General features: G+C 43.2%; 1 protein-coding gene across 2 annotated transcripts in view; it reads left to right on the forward strand.

Moving 5' to 3' along the window:
• The first annotated feature begins 4,199 nt into the window (after nt 1-4,199).
• ARMC3 (armadillo repeat containing 3) overlaps nt 4,200-19,599 on the forward strand; it is a 91,593-nt gene continuing 76,193 nt past the window's right edge. The window contains exons 1-4 of one of the 2 annotated variants that reach the window (XM_069729556.1): nt 4,200-4,232; nt 17,141-17,189; nt 17,476-17,593; nt 18,959-19,084. In XM_069729556.1, the coding sequence (XP_069585657.1) occupies nt 17,142-17,189; nt 17,476-17,593; nt 18,959-19,084 (292 nt within the window). In that variant the 5' untranslated portion in view covers nt 4,200-4,232; nt 17,141. Of the gene's footprint in view, nt 4,396-17,140; nt 17,190-17,475; nt 17,594-18,958; nt 19,085-19,599 lie in introns of both variants that reach the window. The other variant, XM_069729557.1, reaches the window with a different exon arrangement.

Below are 19,599 nucleotides of genomic sequence, written 5' to 3' on the forward strand. Positions count from 1 at the left end.
ATAATGTAAAGTACCCCCATAGGCAAACTCTATAGTATAATGCACCCCCATAGTCAGACTCTATATAGTATAATGCACCCCCGATAGACAGACTATATTGTATAATGAACTATATTGTATAATGTAGGCAGACTCTATATGCCCCCTGAAGGAGAGCTTCCGAAACGTGCGACGGGGTGGGCGCACGGACTCTGGGAATCTGGTGCCCTACATCCCATTGGAGGTAATTAGCATTCACATAACTTTTTACAACTATTGTATTTCAGCTTGAGGGGAATATGTAGCTTATACAAATTGTACTTTTATATTGGAACAGGATTATACTCCATTTGATACTCTGTATAGGTGGTTCTACCTTTTTCTGTAGCTATGTTGTATGTTATATTCAACTTATCCCCTGGGTGGGGAACGAATGATCCTCTGATGGCTTTTTGAAATGGGATGTGGGTTGCCCTGGTCCCCTGGCTCCGTGCGCCCCTGTTGTCATCACACCGCAGTGTGGTCTTGTACGCCATGCGGTGTTGTGCTCTAACCTGTTTGTTATATTTTAATTAATAAAGACTATTTATATATTATCACCTATGGACTTTTGGGTCATTTACTTTGGGCCTTTTTGACCCACTCCTCTCTCGTTATTGTGCATTACCGACCGGACTATATTTTCAGTCCTTTATTCGTATCAGCAGGAGTTACACTTGTTCTATTCACCCCCTGTAATTTTAGGGTGATTTTCAGTATTCTGATCAAAGTCGTGTTTCTGTTTAATTGCAGACTATTTATAGTATAATGCACCCCCATAGGCAGACTCCATAGTATAATACACGCCCCATAGTCATACTCTATATAGTATAATGAACCCCCCTTAGGCAGACTCAATATTGCATAATGCACCCCAATAGGCAGAATCTATATAGTATAATGCACCCCGCATAGGCAGACTCTATATTGTATAATGCACTCCCATAGGCAGACTCTATATGGTACAATGCACCCCATAGGCAGACTCTATATAGTATAATGCACCCCCAGAGGCATACTTTATATAGTATAATGCACCCCCATAGGCAGACTCTATATGTTATAATGCACCCCCAGAGGCAGACTCTATATAGGATAATGCACCCCCATAGGCAGACTCTATAGTATAATGCACCCCCATAGGCAGACTCTATATAGTATAATGCACCCCCATAGGCAGAGTCTATATAGTATAATGCATTCCCCATAGACAGACTCTATATGATATAATGCACCCCCATAAAAAATAAACACAATACTCAACTCTCCTGCTGGTTCCTCCACTGCTCCGAGTGCCCATACATCTCCAGATAGCGGGCACCGAGTAGTTACGGAGTCTCGGCCCCCTGTCAGTGTCTGCATTAGTGGCGTCAGATGCTGAGAGGGGGATGATGGGAGAGGGAGATGGTCGCTCCCACTCTCATCAATGCGGTCTACTGTACTGGCACCAGCATACTCCTTACTGCTCAGGGACCCCATGGCAGCTGGGTGGCACTCCCTGAATCTCCCTGCTCTGCCTCAGAACATAACGGTATGGGGGCACTGCGCACGCTGATACAGTTACTGTTACAGTGGCGTACCTCTGGGTGGGCCCTCTCAGTGTGCGGGGCCCGGGGTGACCACCACCTCTACTCTCCTACTCTACGCTACTGGGTAGGAGTGATTGACAGTGATCAGGGAACGGGGGAATGGGTACATCATGTAAACCTCTGCTTTGGGCTCCAAAAGATCTTGTTCTAACACTGAAATCTTCTACCACTCTGCTTGATAAATCAGTAGCAAAAGAAAAAAATCTAATTGAGACGGACAGTTGTGACACAATTCTGAAACTATTTCCAATAAAACCTTTTTAATCCTCTTGTCACATAAATCGTATTTCAATTAAACAGAATTGTGATACATGACGAATGTAGAATTAAAAAAAAAAAAGTATATATTAACGGCAAGTAAATTATGCCGTCTCGGTCTGCAATTTAGAATTCAATTTCACTAATAGTGACAAAGCCTTTGCTTTAAGCCTCAGAAGCAATTTGTCTAATGTGATAGTTTCTGTTTTAATGTGGGTGATCACTATCGGAGAGATTACAAAATGGATCGATTGGACGCTGATCGCGTATACACTGCCCATGTCACGCCGGATGACAAAAATAAGAATGCATTTGTCGAAGACGTCCCTGGGGAGAACGATACGAGCAAAGATTTGGCGAATCAACCTTACAGTTCTGACCTAAATAGACGTTAGCAGATGTTCCAATATTTAGAGATGCTGACTTTTACAATAAATCGTATTACGCTTACCTTTGGCAGCTGTCTACTAGATTAAGGCCCAAAACAGACAAAGGCCTGAATTTGGAAAGAGTGTCTTATTTCAGGCATCTGGCGCTCCGCTGACTGCTCCCACTGTTCACCGGCTGCGGGGAGACTGGAGGAGAATTACCGGATAATCATCCAGCTAGAAATCTCCCGGGAAAATGATTCTTAGGCAGATTGGACCCATTGCTTTGCACTTTGTGTGAGAAGAATGGGCTCTCCTTAAGGGGTTTTCCTTATGGCATATGTCCACCTTTGAACATAATTGCACAGATTACGTATAGAATGAATTTATGTGGGAAGTTTTACAAGGCAGGGCTGTGGAGTCAGTAAGCCAAACCTCCAACTCCGACTCCTCAATTTCCATGACACCGACTACGACTCTGGCTCCACGAAAATGGGCTCTGACTCTAACTCCGACTCGACAGCCCTGCGAGGGCTGTAGAGTCGGTAAGCCAAACGTCCGACTCCAACTCCTCAATTTCCATGACACCGACTACGACTCTGACTCCGACTCCACAGCCCTGCCAGGGCTGTGGAGTCGGTATGCCAAACCTCCGACTCCAACTCCTCAATTTCCATGACACCGACTACGACTCTGACTCCGACTGCACAGCCCTGCCAGGGCTGTGGAGTCGGTAAGCCAAACCTCCGACTCCAACTCCTCAATTTCCATGACTCCGACTCCACGACTCCGACTCCACAGCTCTGCTGCAAGGCGTGCATGCACACGTTAAGTATATGGTGCAGAAATTTCTGTATCTCTTTGCAGGAAAAACGCTGCGGAAAATATGCACTTTTTAATGCATTTTTTTACATGCGTTTTTGGCCCAGGTTTTTCTCCATTCACAAGTTTGGGTATAGGTTTTATTCAGCTTAGAAAAAAAACACCAGCACCTTTAATTTCCTTTACGGAAATTGCAAAGAATGTGCCCTATTTGTATGAACTGTCCAGGAATTACTGATTAAATCGATGCTGCCATCTTGGTGCCCTATAGCCACAGGACGGGCTTCATACAAGATCGTCATTTTCGCTTTATACCACGATAGTGAAAGATCACAGGTTCCTCTATGAAGACTAAAATATAAAGGAAAAATAAAATAAATGTTTTAAAAGTAATTAGAAAAAAATATATAAAAGTTTGAGGCAACCCCATTTTTCCGATTGGAAAAATATAGAAATTAAATAAAAAAAACAAAAAAACATAGTTGGTATCATTTCATCCGTAGATGCCCCATTCTATCAAAATATAACATTATTTAGCCCATCAAGTAAAGAAAAAATAAAATAAAGACGTCAGATTTGTCATTTTCTCCATCACCGAACCTCGCAAATAGTCGCAATGGAAAGCAATCAAAATATCATATGTGCCCCAAAATGTCATTCAGAACTACAACTTGTAGGATGGATGCAGGAAGAATGAATACGGATGAAAAACTGACGATTCTACCTACTCTCAATGTGTATGTGTAAATAAATAAATATATATATATATATATATATATATATATATATATATATATATATATATATATATATATATATACACTGTATATATATATATATATATATATATATATATATATATATATATATATATATATATATATATATAAAATTTTGCTTTGTTTTGCCATGTATTAAAATTAATTTTTCATGGCATGACATAATGTCACGTGGTGAGGCATTATTATAGTATAATAACAAGCACTATCACGGTATCACGTGACACAGATCCCTGCACTATTTCTATACAGTGTGCAGTACCACCTAGGGGGAGACAGAGAGCCGCTGTGACAGGCGTTCTCCGCTGTGCGCGCTCCCATGTGCTGCGTGCATGCGCGTTCCCCGGACGTCTCCTAGCAACCGTACACATAACTGAGAGCGGCCAGTGAAGCAGCAGGTAACACCGGGAGGCACCGGACGTGGCACGGGAGGCGGGAATGTCTCATATATTGGTTGCAATGCCCTTTATAAACCGGGTGGATGGGTCTGGACTGGAGGATGTGGGATGTCTATGTAACCTGCGTGTGCACTGATGGATGTAGCCTGTAACTGCGTCCACTGTATGTATCCACTATGTATAAATCACCTGTGCGTCGTCATGACAACGTTTTTGATCCTTATTTGCAAACTTCTGAGCACTTTTTTTTAGTTTTTACATCCTGGGCTCCAGCTTTTGTCTGTACCATTTTGGGCTACAAATGATTTTTTGATTAATTTTTTAATTGTATTTTTTGGAGAGGAAACGTGCCTGAAAAACAGCAATTCTGGTGTTTAGATTTTTTTTTAATGTACTTGGTTAATTACGTTAATACTTTCATAAATTGGTTATGAATGGGCGCAGCAAATCCATACTTATTCTTTTACTTTTGTTTCTTTATTTTCGGTTGGGGAAAAGGGAAGGATTCAAACTTTCTTATTTATTTATTATTTTAATATTTTAAAGGGGTTTTTTTTTAATACTTTTTAAGTCTTATTGAACCTGCAGATTGTTGCTTGCTCATTCTGTATGCTGCAATAGGCCAGTATTGCAGGATATAGTGAGAATATGACTTCTACAGGATAAGGGCTTGTTCAGACGACCGTACTATCCGTCCAAGTGCGATCCGACAAAATATCAGATCGCACCCAGACCAATGTTATTTTTTATGTTCAATTATTCCATCGGGTAGAGCCGGTCTGAGAAAAAAATTGCAGCATGCACGATTTGCATCTGATTTTCGGATCGCACTCAGCTATGCAAGTCAATGAGACCCTGGAAAAAATATGACTGCACTTGGATGACATCTGAGTGCAGTCTGATTTTCACGGACTGACGGAATTGAGAAAATGGAGAATGTTTTTCTCCATCTTCTCCACATCCCAGAAAATTGAATCGCACTATGATGACACTCTGATCAGTGTCATGAGTGTGATTAGCATAATCAACTCGATTCCCTAAGCTAGGGTCACACAACCGTATTTTCTCTCATCCAATAAAATTGGTCCAATTATGCTAATCACACAATAAGTCGGACATGTGCAGAGCCCATAGCATAACATTGGCCGAGCGTGAGCCGATGTTTTTTCAGATTACACTCGGACCAAAAATACAGTCGCCTGTGGCTGAGTTTCATGGTTTAACGAAGATGGCGAAGACAAGCTGCCATTAGAAGCCTCCAGCTTGCACGGTACCACATCAGCAGAGGGGCTGATGGATGCCCGAAGAGGCACAGAGCCACATGGAAATCATTTAAAGGATTTCTCCACCTTTAGGAAATGCTGTAAAATCCCTAAAATAATATACAGAGCTGGCGGCGCTGCTGCTGAGCTCAGTGATTGGCTGCAGTGTTGATGCACGCTATCGACATGATGTCACCGCTGCAGCCAAAACGCCGAGATTCAAGCAGCAGCAAGAAAGAGGGGCCATAGCTGAGGAATGGAGAGGTGCAGGGACAAAAAAGAACAACGCCAGATTAAGGAGAACAGCGTTTACACTAGGCAAAAAAATTACATATTCATGACAAATGACAAGTCAGTTGAGCTAGAAAGGCAGTGAAAGCCTTCATTTTTTTCAGTTTTGTTAAGCAATAGTGATGAGCGAATATACTCGTTACTCGGGTTTTTCTGAGCACGCTCGGGTGTCCTCTGAGTATTTTTTAGTGCTCGGAGATTTAGTTTTCATTGCTGTAGCTGAATGATTTACAGCTATTAGCCAGGCTGAGTACATGTGGGGGTTGCCTGGTTGCTTGGGAATCCCCACATGTAATCAAGCTGGCTAGTAGCTGTAAATCATTCAGCTGAGGTGATGAAAACTAAATCTCTGAGCACTAACAAATACTCAGAGATCACCCAGGAAATCTCGAATAATGAGTATACTCGCTCATCACTAATGAGCATACGTTCTTGGATAAGGTGTTATCTCAGCATGCTCGTGTGCCGATAGAGTGTCTTCTGCCTGCTCGAATACTATGTTCGGGTCACCGTGGCTGCATGGCTCTTGGCTGTTCGACAGACGCAACACATGTTTGTCTAACAAACCATGCAATTCTCGCATGTGTTGCAGCTGTTGAACAGCCGAGACATGCAACAGCGGGGACTCGAACATAGTATTCCAGCACGCTTAAGGCTCTCTATTAGCACTTGAGCATGCTGAGATAACACCTTATCTGAGTACGTTTGCTCATCACTTAAGCAGGCATTGGTTCTTTGCATGTACTAATTACAGTGCCACCACCCAATCTAATGCCCGGTACCGATTCCTGGTCTGTTGTGCATTGGGTGCTACAAGAAGGAGCCTGACTTACTGGGAAGTCAGGACCAAGTGGAAGAACCATGGAGGGGTCCCTACATAGGAACTACCACCAGTTTGTATGAGGATCTCGCATCGATACATCTCATCTTGAGGTCAGGCGAAGAGTCAGGGGGGTGTATCTGTATGGCGTGCCTCCATACAGTCTGTGTGCACACAGCAATGCCATATACATCAGCCTTAGGGCTATATGCACACGTTGCGGATTTTGCTGCGGATGCGCAGCGGATTGGCAGCTGTTTTCCATGCGTTGTACAGTACCATGTTAACGTATGGAAAACCAAATCCGCAGTGCCCATGGTGCGGAAAATACCGCGCGGAAACGCTGCGTTGTGTTTTCCGCAGCATGTCAATTCTTTGTGCGGATTCGGCAGCGGTTTACACCTGCTCCATAATGGGAATCCGCATAAAATCTGCAGGAATTCCGCTGTAAATCCGCAGATAAAACGCAGTGCGTTTTACCTGCGGATTTTTTAAAAAAGTGCGGAAAAATCCGCACCCAATTCCGCAACGTGTGCACATAGCCTTAGGATAAAATAGTACAATCACAACACCAAGAGGTGAGGTACAGTAAGGTTGTGATTTGTGACTATGTTGAATATTGGAGCAGGTTATTGCCAATCTCTGTATTGACTCCTAAGCGAACGTTACACCTGTGACACCTAAATCTGGTAAAACCCAGCTGTCACCTAGATTTCAGTAACAGTGAGGTCATTCTGCTTGTTAAGGGGAACAGGTGGGAATGATTTACCCCAGCAGTATAATTCTGACCAGATGTAAGGCTCCTATACCATCTGCCTGAAGGGTTCCTAAATCTGACAATCTTTGGTCATGTTGGCTCAGTGTATTGAACAATTAGGCCGCCGTCACACATGCGAGTTTTACGGACGTAAGAGCGCAGAATCTACGTCCGTAAAACTCGCAAAAAATACGGCACAATTATTCTCTATGCCCCTGCTCCTATTTGCCGTATTTTACTGATCAGTATTATACGGCTTTCTACGGCCGTACAAAATCGCAGCATGCTGCGTTTGTCACCGTACTGCGCAAGAAATACGCCAATGAAAGTCTATGGAAGCGTGAAAAATACGGATTACACACGGACAAGCAGTGTGACTTGCGAGAAATACGCAGCGCTGTTAGAGAGAAAAGCCGGCAATTCAGTGCGGTGTACAGTAAAATCACACTGACAGCTTACAGTAGAATAGGTAGAATAAATGTGTACACATAGAATAGGTATATATATATATATATATATATGTCAGTGAGACACATATATGTATATATATTAATATTTATTCCAGCGCTAGACAGCTTGAAAGCCGGTAATTCAATTACCGGCTTTTTCCTTCTCCTTCCTAAAACCCGACATGATTTGAGACATGGTTTACATACAGTAAACCATGTCTTCTCTCCATTTTTTTTGCAGATTCCACACTACTAATGTAAGTAGTGTGTATCTGCAAAATTTGGCCGTTCTAGCTCTTAAAATAAAGGGTTAAATGGCGGAAAAAATTGGCGTGGGCTCCCGCGCAATTTTCTCCGCCAGAGTAGTAAAGCCAGTGACTGAGGGCAGATATTAATAGCCTGGAGAGGGTCCACGGTTATTGGCCCCCCCCTGGCTAAAAATATCTGCCCCCAGCCACCCCAGAAAAGGCACATCTGGAAGATGCGCCTATTCTGGCACTTGGCCACTCTCTTCCCATTCCCGTGTAGCGGTGGGATATGGGGTAATGAAGGGTTAATGCCACCTTGCTATTGTAAGGTGACATTAAGCCTAATTAATAATGGAGAGGCGTCAATTATGACACCTATCCATTATTAATCCAATACTAGTAAAGTGTTAAATAAAACACAAACACATTTTTTAAAATTATTTTAATGAAATAAAAACAATGGTTGTTGCAGTATTTTATTCAACGCCCAATCCAGTCACTGAAGACCCTCGTTCTGTGAGTAAAAAAACATAATAAACCAACAATATACTTACCCTCCGCAGATCTGTAACGTCCAACGATGTAAATCCATCTGAAGGGGTTAAAACATTTTGCAGCAAGGAGCTGTGCTAATGCAGGCTGCTCCTCGCTGCAAAACCCCAGGGAATGAGGCTAAAAATAGATCAATGATCTATATTTAGCTTCATTTGCGGTGAGGCGCCCTCTGCTGGCTGTTCATAGATCATGGGAAATTACCTAGAAAGCCTGGGAGCTTACAATAGCAAGGTGGCATTAACCCTTCATTACCCCATATCCCACCGCTACACGGGAATGGGAAGAGAGTGGCCAAGTGCCAGAATAGGCGCATCTTCCAGATGTGCCTTTTCTGGGGTGGCTGGGGGCAGATATTTTTAGCCAGGGGGGGGCCAATAACCGTGGACCCTCTCCAGGCTATTAATATCTGCCCTCAGTCACTGGCTTTACTACTCTGGCGGAGAAAATTGCGCGGGAGCCCACGCCAATTTTTTCCGCCATTTAACCCTTTATTTTAAGAGCTAGAACGGCCAAATTTTGCAGATACACACTACTGACATTAGTAGTGTGGAATCTGCAAAAAAAAAATGGAGAGAAGACATGGTTTACTGTATGTAAACCATGTCTCAAATCATGTCGGGTTTTAGGAAGGAGAAGGAAAAAGCCGGTAATTGAATTACCGGCTTTCAAGCTGTCTAGCGCTGGAATAAATATTAATATATATACATATATGTGTCTCACTGACATATATATATATATATATATACCTATTCTATGTGTACACATTTATTCTACCTATTCTACTGTAAGCTGTCAGTGTGATTTTACTGTACACCGCACTGAATTACCGGCTTTTCTCTCTAATATATGTGTCTACTGACACATATATATATATATATATATATATATATATATAGACAGTATATATATATTTTCTTTTCTTTTTGGGACACATGGATCACTTCTATAGCGGTATGTTGGTTTTGCTAGCCTGCGAGAAAACCACGCAGTACGGATGCCATACGGATTACATACGGAGGATGCCATGCGCAAAAAACGCTGACACACCCTGCCTACGGAGGAGCTACGGACCACTTTTTTCGGGACTTTTCAGCGTATTACGGCCGTAATATACGGACCGTATTGTTTTACGCTGTGTGTGACGCCGGCCTTAGACTGTGAGTATGAGGTTTGGCCGCGATCACACGGTCAGTATTTGGTCAGCATATGACATCAGTATTTGAAAGCTGAAATCAGGAGTGGAACAGTCAGAGGAAAAGTATCATAGAAACACGTCACCACTTCTGTATTTATCACCCACTCCTGGTTTTGGCTTACAGATACTGATCTGAAATATTGATTGTAACGGGGTCTACCAAGCTGGGGTACCCCTTTCAGTACCACCCCGTGTTTCAGGAGGTCCACACTGCTTTGGCTGGAGTCTGAATGAAGGACGATGGCTGGAATTGCCTGGTTACATGGGCGCATATAAAAGATCACTGCTTCTCCACGTATTTCCAGTCTGACAAAACTTTACTCACAGGACACAGAACATATCACACAGATACAGAGGGCAGGCCAATAGAAAAGCGGCAGGTCAGACATACATTATAATAGCCGCAGGTGGCCGGAGCCTGCCGATATTTACTGTGGCAATTACAAAGGTGGGGGGCGGACAAAAGGGGAATATCGTGTCCCCTCTGCCCAGGGGCGCAGCCTGTCGGCTGATGCATTAGGGACATGCATCTCACATGGAACCTATTATACATAAATATAACTGCACAACATATTCGGGGTGCTGAGTGGTTCCGTAACACGTAACATTGATGAAATACTGAGACAGTTAGACTGTCATCGAAACCCTGATTAGTAGGACTGTGCGTCAATATTGGGTGAGCAACCTCATAGGGATTATGACCATATCAAATAGGATTGGGGTTAATTTATCAAGATAGTCTTGAACCCAAAGCCTGTCGGAGTAAGGAGCCCCAAATTTATTAAGAGGCGCTCACCTCCTGATAATATTGGTGCATCTTTATTGATTGGTAACATCAGTGTTAATGCTGCAGACAGCGCTTGTTTAGTCAAAACTGCGAGATCTGACATTTTGACTGCTGGTTTACTGTGGGAGTTTTGTGGAAAGTCCCCAATCCACAAGTTCATACCTGATTCCTGCCGGGGGGCTCAGATTAATTTATTTTAGTTTTATATAGCGCCATTAATTACTACAGTGCTTGTCAGACATCATCATCGCTGTCCCCCCTATCAGTGTATATTTGGAGTGTGGTAGGAAATTGGAGAACCCAGAGGAAACCCACACAAACATGGGGAGAACCTACAAACTCCTTGCAGATGTCCTTGGTGGGATTTTGAACCCAGCACTGCGAGGCTACAGTGCCTGTTGATTGTTAGTTTTATTTATTTTTTATTTTTAAGCTCAAACATGTTTAGATAAATATTTATTTTTGTGCTCGATATTGTTTACGTAAAGGGATTGTCCAGGCTCTTGACAAAAGTCTTCAGTCATTCTTTATGACTGCAGACTTGTAAACTCTCATCTGCATTGTGCGCTGTGAATATTCTCTCGAGATCTTTTGATCTGGCCGTGCCTAGTTTGGAGTGAATTTCATCAGGATCTGATTCGAGCATTCACTTTAGGCTACTTTCACACTAGCGTCGGACTCGGCCCGTCGCAGTGCGTCGGCCCGAGGTTCCGACGCTAGCAGTGAATGCGCCGCACAACTGAGGCAGCGGATGCATTTTTCCTGCGCATCCGCTGCCCCATTGTAAGGTGCGGGAGGTGGGGGCGGAGTTCCGGCCGCGCATGCGCGGTCGGAAAAGCGGTCCGTCGGCAGCAAAAAAACGTTACATGTAAGGCTACTTTCACACTAGTGTTTTTTGCAATACGTCACAATGCGTCGTTTATGGGAAAAAAACGCATCCTGCAAAGTTGTTTGCAGGATGCGTTTTTGCCCCATAGATTAAAATTAGCGACGCATTGCGACGCATTGACACACGTCGCAACCATCGTGCGACGGTTGTGCCATGTTGTGGTGGACCGCCGGGAGCAAAGAACGTTACATGTAACGTTTCTTGCTGCCGACGGACCGCTTTTTTCCGACCACGCATGCGCGGCCGCAACTCCGTCCCCACCTTATAATGGGGCAGCGGATGCGCAGGAAAAATGCATCCGCTGCCTCCGTTGTGCGGCGCATTCACTGCTAGCGTCGGAACCTCGGCACTGCGACGGGCCGAGTCCGACGCTAGTGTGAAAGTAGCCTAACGTTTTTTGCTCCCAGCGGTCCGCCACAACACGGCGCAACCATCGCACGACGGTTGCGACGTGTGTCAATGCGTCGCAATGCGTCACTAATGTTAATCTATGGGGCAAAAACGCATCCTGCAAACAATTTTGCAGGATGCGTTTTTTCCCATAAATGACGCATTGCGACGTATTGCAAAAAACGCTAGTGTGAAAGTAGCCTTATTTGTGCACCAATACTCTACCTTTAAAACTTAGATCACCCCCTCTGAAAAAAAATAAAAATAATAAAATGAATCATATTTGGTATCACTGTGATCCTAAAAGATTGATCATTCAAAATATAAATTATTTTATACATTTGATAAACGTGAAAAAAAAAATTATTTCAGGTTTTTCTTGTTCTTTGCCTCCCTTAGGATTATAAAACAATCAGAAGGTCATTTGTACCCCAAAATGCTATTACTAGAAAACTAAAGTGGACAATCTTATTCACAACTTGTCCCTAAAAAAAGAAGGTCCCCATAAAGCTAAGTTGATGGAAATATAAAAAAAGTTTGGCTTTTGGAAGACGGGGAGGAATCAAATTGGAATATTGCAGTTAGGTCTCTAGAAAATCCGACATCAGTTGCAGGGATAGAAAACATTTTCTCATTTTTAAACAGCTTTTCTGAATGAAAAAATGATTCTAACTATTAATCGTACACCACAAGCTGTTCCCATTACTGCAAATAGTACCATAAATATTAATTTCAAAATGAAAACTTCATATAAATGTAGGTAAAATGAAAGAAACAATTATAGAGAATTAATGAAGGGTAATTACGGTAAATGCTGTTTCTCTTTTAATCTAGTTTTATGTTATCTTTGACACTGGCGTGCATAATTCATGAGGGATGTAAGCAAAAGTGCAAATGAACAGTGAAAACAATTCCCTTGGTATAAACTTGCAAGTTATTTTCAGGTGCTAAAACAAGAGATGTAAAATTTAATACAATGAAAGTGAGAGAGACGATTCTCAAGATTATAGGTTCTTACAAATTAACTGTCGCTATCTATCTATCTATCTATCTATCTATCTACCTACCTATCTATCTATCTACCTATCTATCTACCGTATATACTCGAGTATAAGCCGACCCGAGTATAAGCCGACCCCCCTAATTTTGCCACAAAAAACTGGGAAAACACATTGACTCGAGTATAAGCCTAGGGTGGAAATGCAGCATTTACCGGTGAATTTCAAAAATAAAAATAGATCATTATTTCCCCATAGCTGTGCCATATAGTGCTCTACACCGTTCATTATTTCCCCATAGCTGTGCCCCATATAGTGCTCTGCACCGTTCATTGTGCCCCATAGCTGTGCCATATACGGTGCTCTGCACCGTTCATTGTGCCCCATTGCTGTGCCATATACAGTGCTCTGCACCGTTCATTGTGCCCCATTGCTGTGCCCCATATACAGTGCTCTGCACCGTTCATTGTGCCCCATTGCTGTGCCATATACGGTGCTCTGCACCGTTCATTGTGCCCCATTGCTGTGCCATATACAGTGCTCTGCACCGTTCATTGTGCCCCATTGCTGTGCCATATACGGTGCTCTGCACCGTTCATTGTGCCCCATTGCTGTGCCATATACGGTGCTCTGCACCGTTCATTGTGCCCCATTGCTGTGCCATATACAGTGCTCTGCACCGTTCATTGTGCCCCATTGCTGTGCCATATACAGTGCTCTGCACCGTTCATTGTGCCCCATTGCTGTGCCATATACGGTGCTCTGCACCGTTCATTGTGCCCCATTGCTGTGCCATATACGGTGCTCTGCACCGTTCATTGTGCCCCATTGCTGTGCCATATACGGTGCTCTGCACCGTTCATTGTGCCCCATTGCTGTGCCATATACGGTGCTCTGCACCGTTCATTGTGCCCCATTGCTGTGCCATATACGGTGCTCTGCACCGTTCATTGTGCCCCATTGCTGTGCCATATACGGTGCTCTGCACCGTTCATTGTGCCCCATATCTGTGCCCATATACGGTGCTCTGCACCGTTCATTGTGCCCCATTGCTGTGCCATATACGGTGCTTTGCACCGTTCATTGTGCCCCATTGCTGTGCCATTTTCGGTGCTCTGCACCGTTCATTGTGCCCCATTGCTGTGCCATATACGGTGCTCTGCACCGTTCATTGTGCCCCATTGCTGTGCCATATACAGTGCTCTGCACCGTTCATTGTGCCCCATTGCTGTGCCATATACGGTGCTCTGCACCGTTCATTGTGCCCCATTGCTGTGCCATATACGGTGCTCTGCACCGTTCATTGTGCCCCATTGCTGTGCCATATACGGTGCTCTGCACCGTTCATTGTGCCCCATAGAAATCTCTGCCGCCGCTGCTGCAATAAAAAAAAAAACCCACATACTCACCTCCCTTGATTGCAGCTCCCGGCGTCTCGTTCCGGCGCCTCCATCTTCCCGGCGTCTCTGCTCTGACTGATCAGGCAGAGGGCGCCGCGCACACTATATGCGTCATCGCGCCCTCTGCCTGAACAGTCAGAGCGCAGACGCCGGGAAGATGGAGGCGCCGGCCGGGAAGATGGAGCGGCGCCCGGCGGCTGGAACGAGGACAGGTGAATATGCTATACTTACCTAGTCCTGGCGATCCTCGCGCTGTCCCTCTGCCTGGTCTTCGGTGCCGCAGCTTCTTTCTCTATCAGCGGCCACCGGCACCGCTGATTAGAGAAATGAATAGGCGGCTCCGCCCCTATGGGAGGTGGAGCCGCTTATTCATATCTCTAATGAGCGGTCCCACGTGACCGCTGAAGAGGGGAAGAAGCTGCAGCACAGAAGCCCGTGGGACGGCAGGGACAGCGCGAGGATCGCTGGGACTAGGTAAGTATACCTCAGCGCCCTCACCCCCTCACCCGCCGACCCTGCCACCCACATTGACTCGAGTATAAGCCGAGAGGGGCACTTTCAGCCCAAAAATTTGGGCTGAAAATCTCGGCTTATACTCGAGTATATACGGTATCTCTTTTATATCTACAGGTGCTTCTCACAAAAATAGAATAGCATCAAAAAGTTAATTTATTTCAGTTCTTCAATGCAAAAAGTGAAACTCATATATTATATAGAGTCATTACAGAGTGATGTATTTCAAGTGTCTATTTCTGTTAATGTTGCTTGAAAAATTATTTTAAAATCCAAAATGTTGGCCTACTTAAATGTATGATCAGTAAATGCACTCAATACTTGGTCCTTTTGCATCAATTACTGCATCAGTGCAGCATGGTATGGATGCAATCAGCCTGTGGCACTGCTGAGGGGTTATGGAAGCCCAGGTTGCTTTGATAGCAGCCTTCAGCTCATTTGCATTGTTGGGTCTAGTGTCTTTCATCTTTCTCTTGACAATACCTCATATTCTCTATGGGGCTAAGGTCGGGCGAGTTTGCTGCCAATCAAAGACAGTGATACTGTTGTTTTTAAACCAGGTATTGGTACTTTTGGCCATCTATAAAAAGCTTGTCAGCAGAGGACAGCATGAAGTGCTCTAAAATTTCCTGTTAGACGGCTGTGCTGACTTTGGTCTTGATAAAACACAGTGGACCTACTGTTAGCACGTTAAACTGAATGGATGACAGCCCCCTGTGTCACCTGCACCATCGCCTGCTCCCGTATACGAGGTGGGGAACCCCAAGGACAGTCCGATCTCTTAGAGGTGGTGGTAGACCCATCTCGAGCCACCTGAGGAGCCTCTCTCAGACCTGTTCATTCCTCAAGAAAGGTTCATCCTGCTCCCTTTTCGGATCACACCCATTGCATACCAGCGATATTGCCCCTCTAATTTTAGGAACGTGACCCTGGTTCTAGCCGTCAGCTCTTGCAGCCTTCAAGGCAGGTGTTCTGTCTCTACTGTCCGATTGTTAAACGAGACGTGATGACGGGTCCCAAACATTTGGATGGACCCCCATCTCCGCTGCCTGTCATACGTAACAATCTCCCCCCAGAATACCAGCCTATGCCTTGCAGTTCGCTCACCATTTCCCGGATCCTGGCTCTCCCATCTGCAGTATGCAAGAACACCAGCCAATGTTCAGGCCTTGGTTCTGAGAAAGCAGTCGGTTCCGTACTACAGGCTCCTGCCACCTCCACTGTCGCATCAACTTCGACTGGCTCTAATATTCCTCCAGTCACTTCCTTGGGAGTCTCGTGTGATTCTGCTATCATTGTCACCCACAGAGCATGCAATAGTCTTTGGATGAGTAATTGAATACAGAAAAATGTTTCACTCCTTTTTTTACACTGTTGTTCTATAACACCGAAATGTACCACAGACCACGTAGTGGATGAGTAATTGAATCCAGAAAAATGTTTCAACTTTTTTGAAGTATTATATAACACAGAAATGTACCACAAAGCACCTAATACTCTATGGATGACAATATAGTCAATTTTGTAACCCAAAAAATAAAAATGTGGTTAACTGCCTCAGCTATGTATTTAGCAACAGATTTCAAAGCCCTAATCCCTGCCTAGAGACTGTATTCAGCCATTCAACCTGCTCCTGCAACTCTCACTCCCTCCCTAGGCTAAATGCAGATTGTATCTGATACAAGCAGCAAGGTACAAAATTGAGTCCTTACGAGGACTGTTAGTATGATGGTTCAGCTTCACCACCAGTATCAATACTGCAGGACTCTGATTTGTTATACTGTGCACACCAACCTGGACAAGCACTCTCTCACTCTGTCGCAGAGCTGTGCAATGGCGTCAGTGTGCCAAGCCTGGCGGCTCTTGTCCTTTGATAACCCCTGTTGATGTCACACAGTCAGCCAATCACAGTAATGCCACTACCAAGATGGATATGGCATTTCAGTGACTCTCAGGCAATCCCCGCGTGCTTATTGGTTGTGGAAAAGGCGCCAAACATGCGGAGCAGGGATTTGAGTTTGAAATCGAGCACCGCCCAATGCTCACCGCGGAATGTGCATATCCGAGCACCCAGATACTCCAGTGATATCCGAGTATCATTGAGCATGTTTGCTCATTCCTAATCATATGCTATCTGATTACACCCACTTCCTCGTAACAAAAGTTATTAGGTGCCAAATACTTTGATTGGTAATATATCTGTAAAGGAGAGGAAAAATGTTGTCAATGATTATCTAGGATGCTAAAGAAATATACAGTAAAAATATTAGGGAATGACTCTACAGATATTAAAAAGTTGACTTATCATGAAATTTTCTGTTTTGTAAGTTTATTCTGTGTTTTATTGATTTTAGAATGGGGAAAAAAGTAAAGAAGGAACTTGAGCCGCCACCAAAAGATGTAGTAAGTTTTTTCTAATTCAGCTCATATGTATTTACAATAAAATGTAAGGAAATAATCTTGAAAAATATTTTTTACTTTTCTAAGTATATGGCTCCTGATCATCTCTTACTTATTTATTTTTAAAATAACCAATGACATACAAAATCCCTAATACGTCCACGCACATCAGGTCTTGAAGGCAAAACATAATTGGTTTTCAATGCCTGATCGCATCCTCTATTTAAGGTTGCTATATGTTTTCTTATTTGTACGTTCAGTTCACAAATCTTTTTCCTTTTATTTGCAGTTTGATCCGTTAGCAATTGAAAGTAAAAAGGCTGAAACGGCAGTCTTAATGCTTCAGTCTCCGGAAGAAGAAATTCTTGCCAAATCCTGTGATGCTATATATAAATTTGCGCGAAAAGGTTTGTGGTGTACGTTGTAACTAGAAAGTGTAACAAAAATTATATACAAGTACGTGATATGAAGAATACCTAGTAATATAGGCCCCATATGCCAGTCTTGATGAAGGGAACGCTATATTCGTTAAGATGCATGCACCACTAAATGAATTTGCGCATCTTTTGTCTGCTGTGCACCAATGCCAAAAATGTACGTCAGGATGCAGTCAGATGGGCCGTATGACGGACGACGATCATATCGCAGTGTACGGACTGGACGGCGGCTCTCCTGACCTGAGCGTGACAGCATGTATTTCTGTGCAGCTGTCATGCACTGGTCAGTCTGTGCAATGCGATGCCATTGACGTCCTTGTTTTACGCTTTTTTTTTTTAAATCAAAAGCAGTGTTTACTAAGTGCGCTATGTTATTTATATGCTCTGTTTATTTTTACTTACAGCAGGGTATTTGTTCAGTTTGTTTGTCTGTTTAATGGCCAGTGTGAACATGCTCGTACATGTTGTTCGCATGCCAACTTATAATCCAGTTCGTTCCTTTCAGTTTTACTATAGCGGACAAGTACAGTTCTTTCTCTATGGAATGCCAATATGACATTGAGCAAAGTATTGTATTTCAAAATGTCATTTTGAGCCATAACACATTTATACATATCATCCTGTTTAAAAAAAAAAAACACATTATACCATACCGGTAGGATGGATGGGAAGATGAGAGGTCCGTTACTATGCAAAACCTCGAAACCAACACAGCACATTCAATGACAAGACAATCCTATACAGTACAGACCAAAAGTTTGGACCCACCTTCTCATTTAAAGATTTTTCTGTATTTTCATGACTATGAAAACTGTACATTCACACTGAAGGCATCAAAACTATGAATTAACACATGTGGAATTATATACTTAACAAAGAAGTGTGAAACAACTGAAATTATGTCTTATATTCTAGGTTCTTCAAAGTAGCCACCTCTTGCTTTGATGATTGCTTTGCACACTCTTGGCATTCTCTTGATGAGAAGGTTAAAAGGACACATCTGTATAACAGGAAACGATATGTGAATACAATATAGTAAAACGTTGTGAGATGATCATCAATTATTGTATTAAAAAGATAGCCAATTTGCATAATATATGATGACCTGGTAAATCTGTCACAGGAAATTAGGTCTTGATAAATGGATGGTCTTAGAGAGGTATTTTGTATGTATAGAGCATGTGGCCTGACTGTATGTGTGATGATGAGTTCTGCATCTTATGGCTCTTCCAGTCCGGTCAGGCAACGCGCTCGTTACTGTTAGCGACTATTGATCGTTTAACAAGCTGCAGCTATCACTGGACAGCACTACATTGTTCATTTATGTTCCTCAAGGAGATGAAAATAAAATCACCCTTCTTGGACTTGGAGCGATGGAATCACTTTCTAAACTCATCTCTCATGAAGATAAGATTGTGCGCAGAAACGCCACAATGGTCTGTGGAATCATGGCAGCACACAGTAAGTTATATTAATTAGAGGAATATGCAAAAATAAATAAGGATTGGAAAGACCATGGCATTGTTTGCTGTGCTTTTGCAAAATTGTGCAAGGAAAAGACAATGTAAAAAAAAGAGCTGAATGTTTACGCAGATTAATAGTCATTTTGTTTTCTTATTATATTTCTGAATTAAAGAAGCACTCCTTCCTCTTAATATATTGCAGTCATCATATTATCCAGCACTGTGTACTTACATTTGCTCATTTTGCCTTTCCACTCAGTTAATTCTCTTTTCTGTGCTCTCTGTAGAAACAGGAAGTCTGTATTCCCTGCATTTATTATTCTGATCTTCAACTCCTGACCCTGCTGCTCTCTCCTTCCCTCCGCCAGGGGAATTGGCAGTGACTCATGACTCATTCATACAGTGAAAATTAACCTCCTGTTTCTACATAGAGCTTAGAAGGATTCAGCTAGTTTGTTTTTAATCACGTGATGTCATAGAACGAATGGAAAAGAGAAGAATCATCTGGGTAGA

Source organism: Ranitomeya imitator, chromosome 6 (genome assembly GCF_032444005.1).
Source record: "Ranitomeya imitator isolate aRanImi1 chromosome 6, aRanImi1.pri, whole genome shotgun sequence".
Taxonomy (NCBI): Eukaryota; Metazoa; Chordata; class Amphibia; order Anura; family Dendrobatidae; genus Ranitomeya; species Ranitomeya imitator.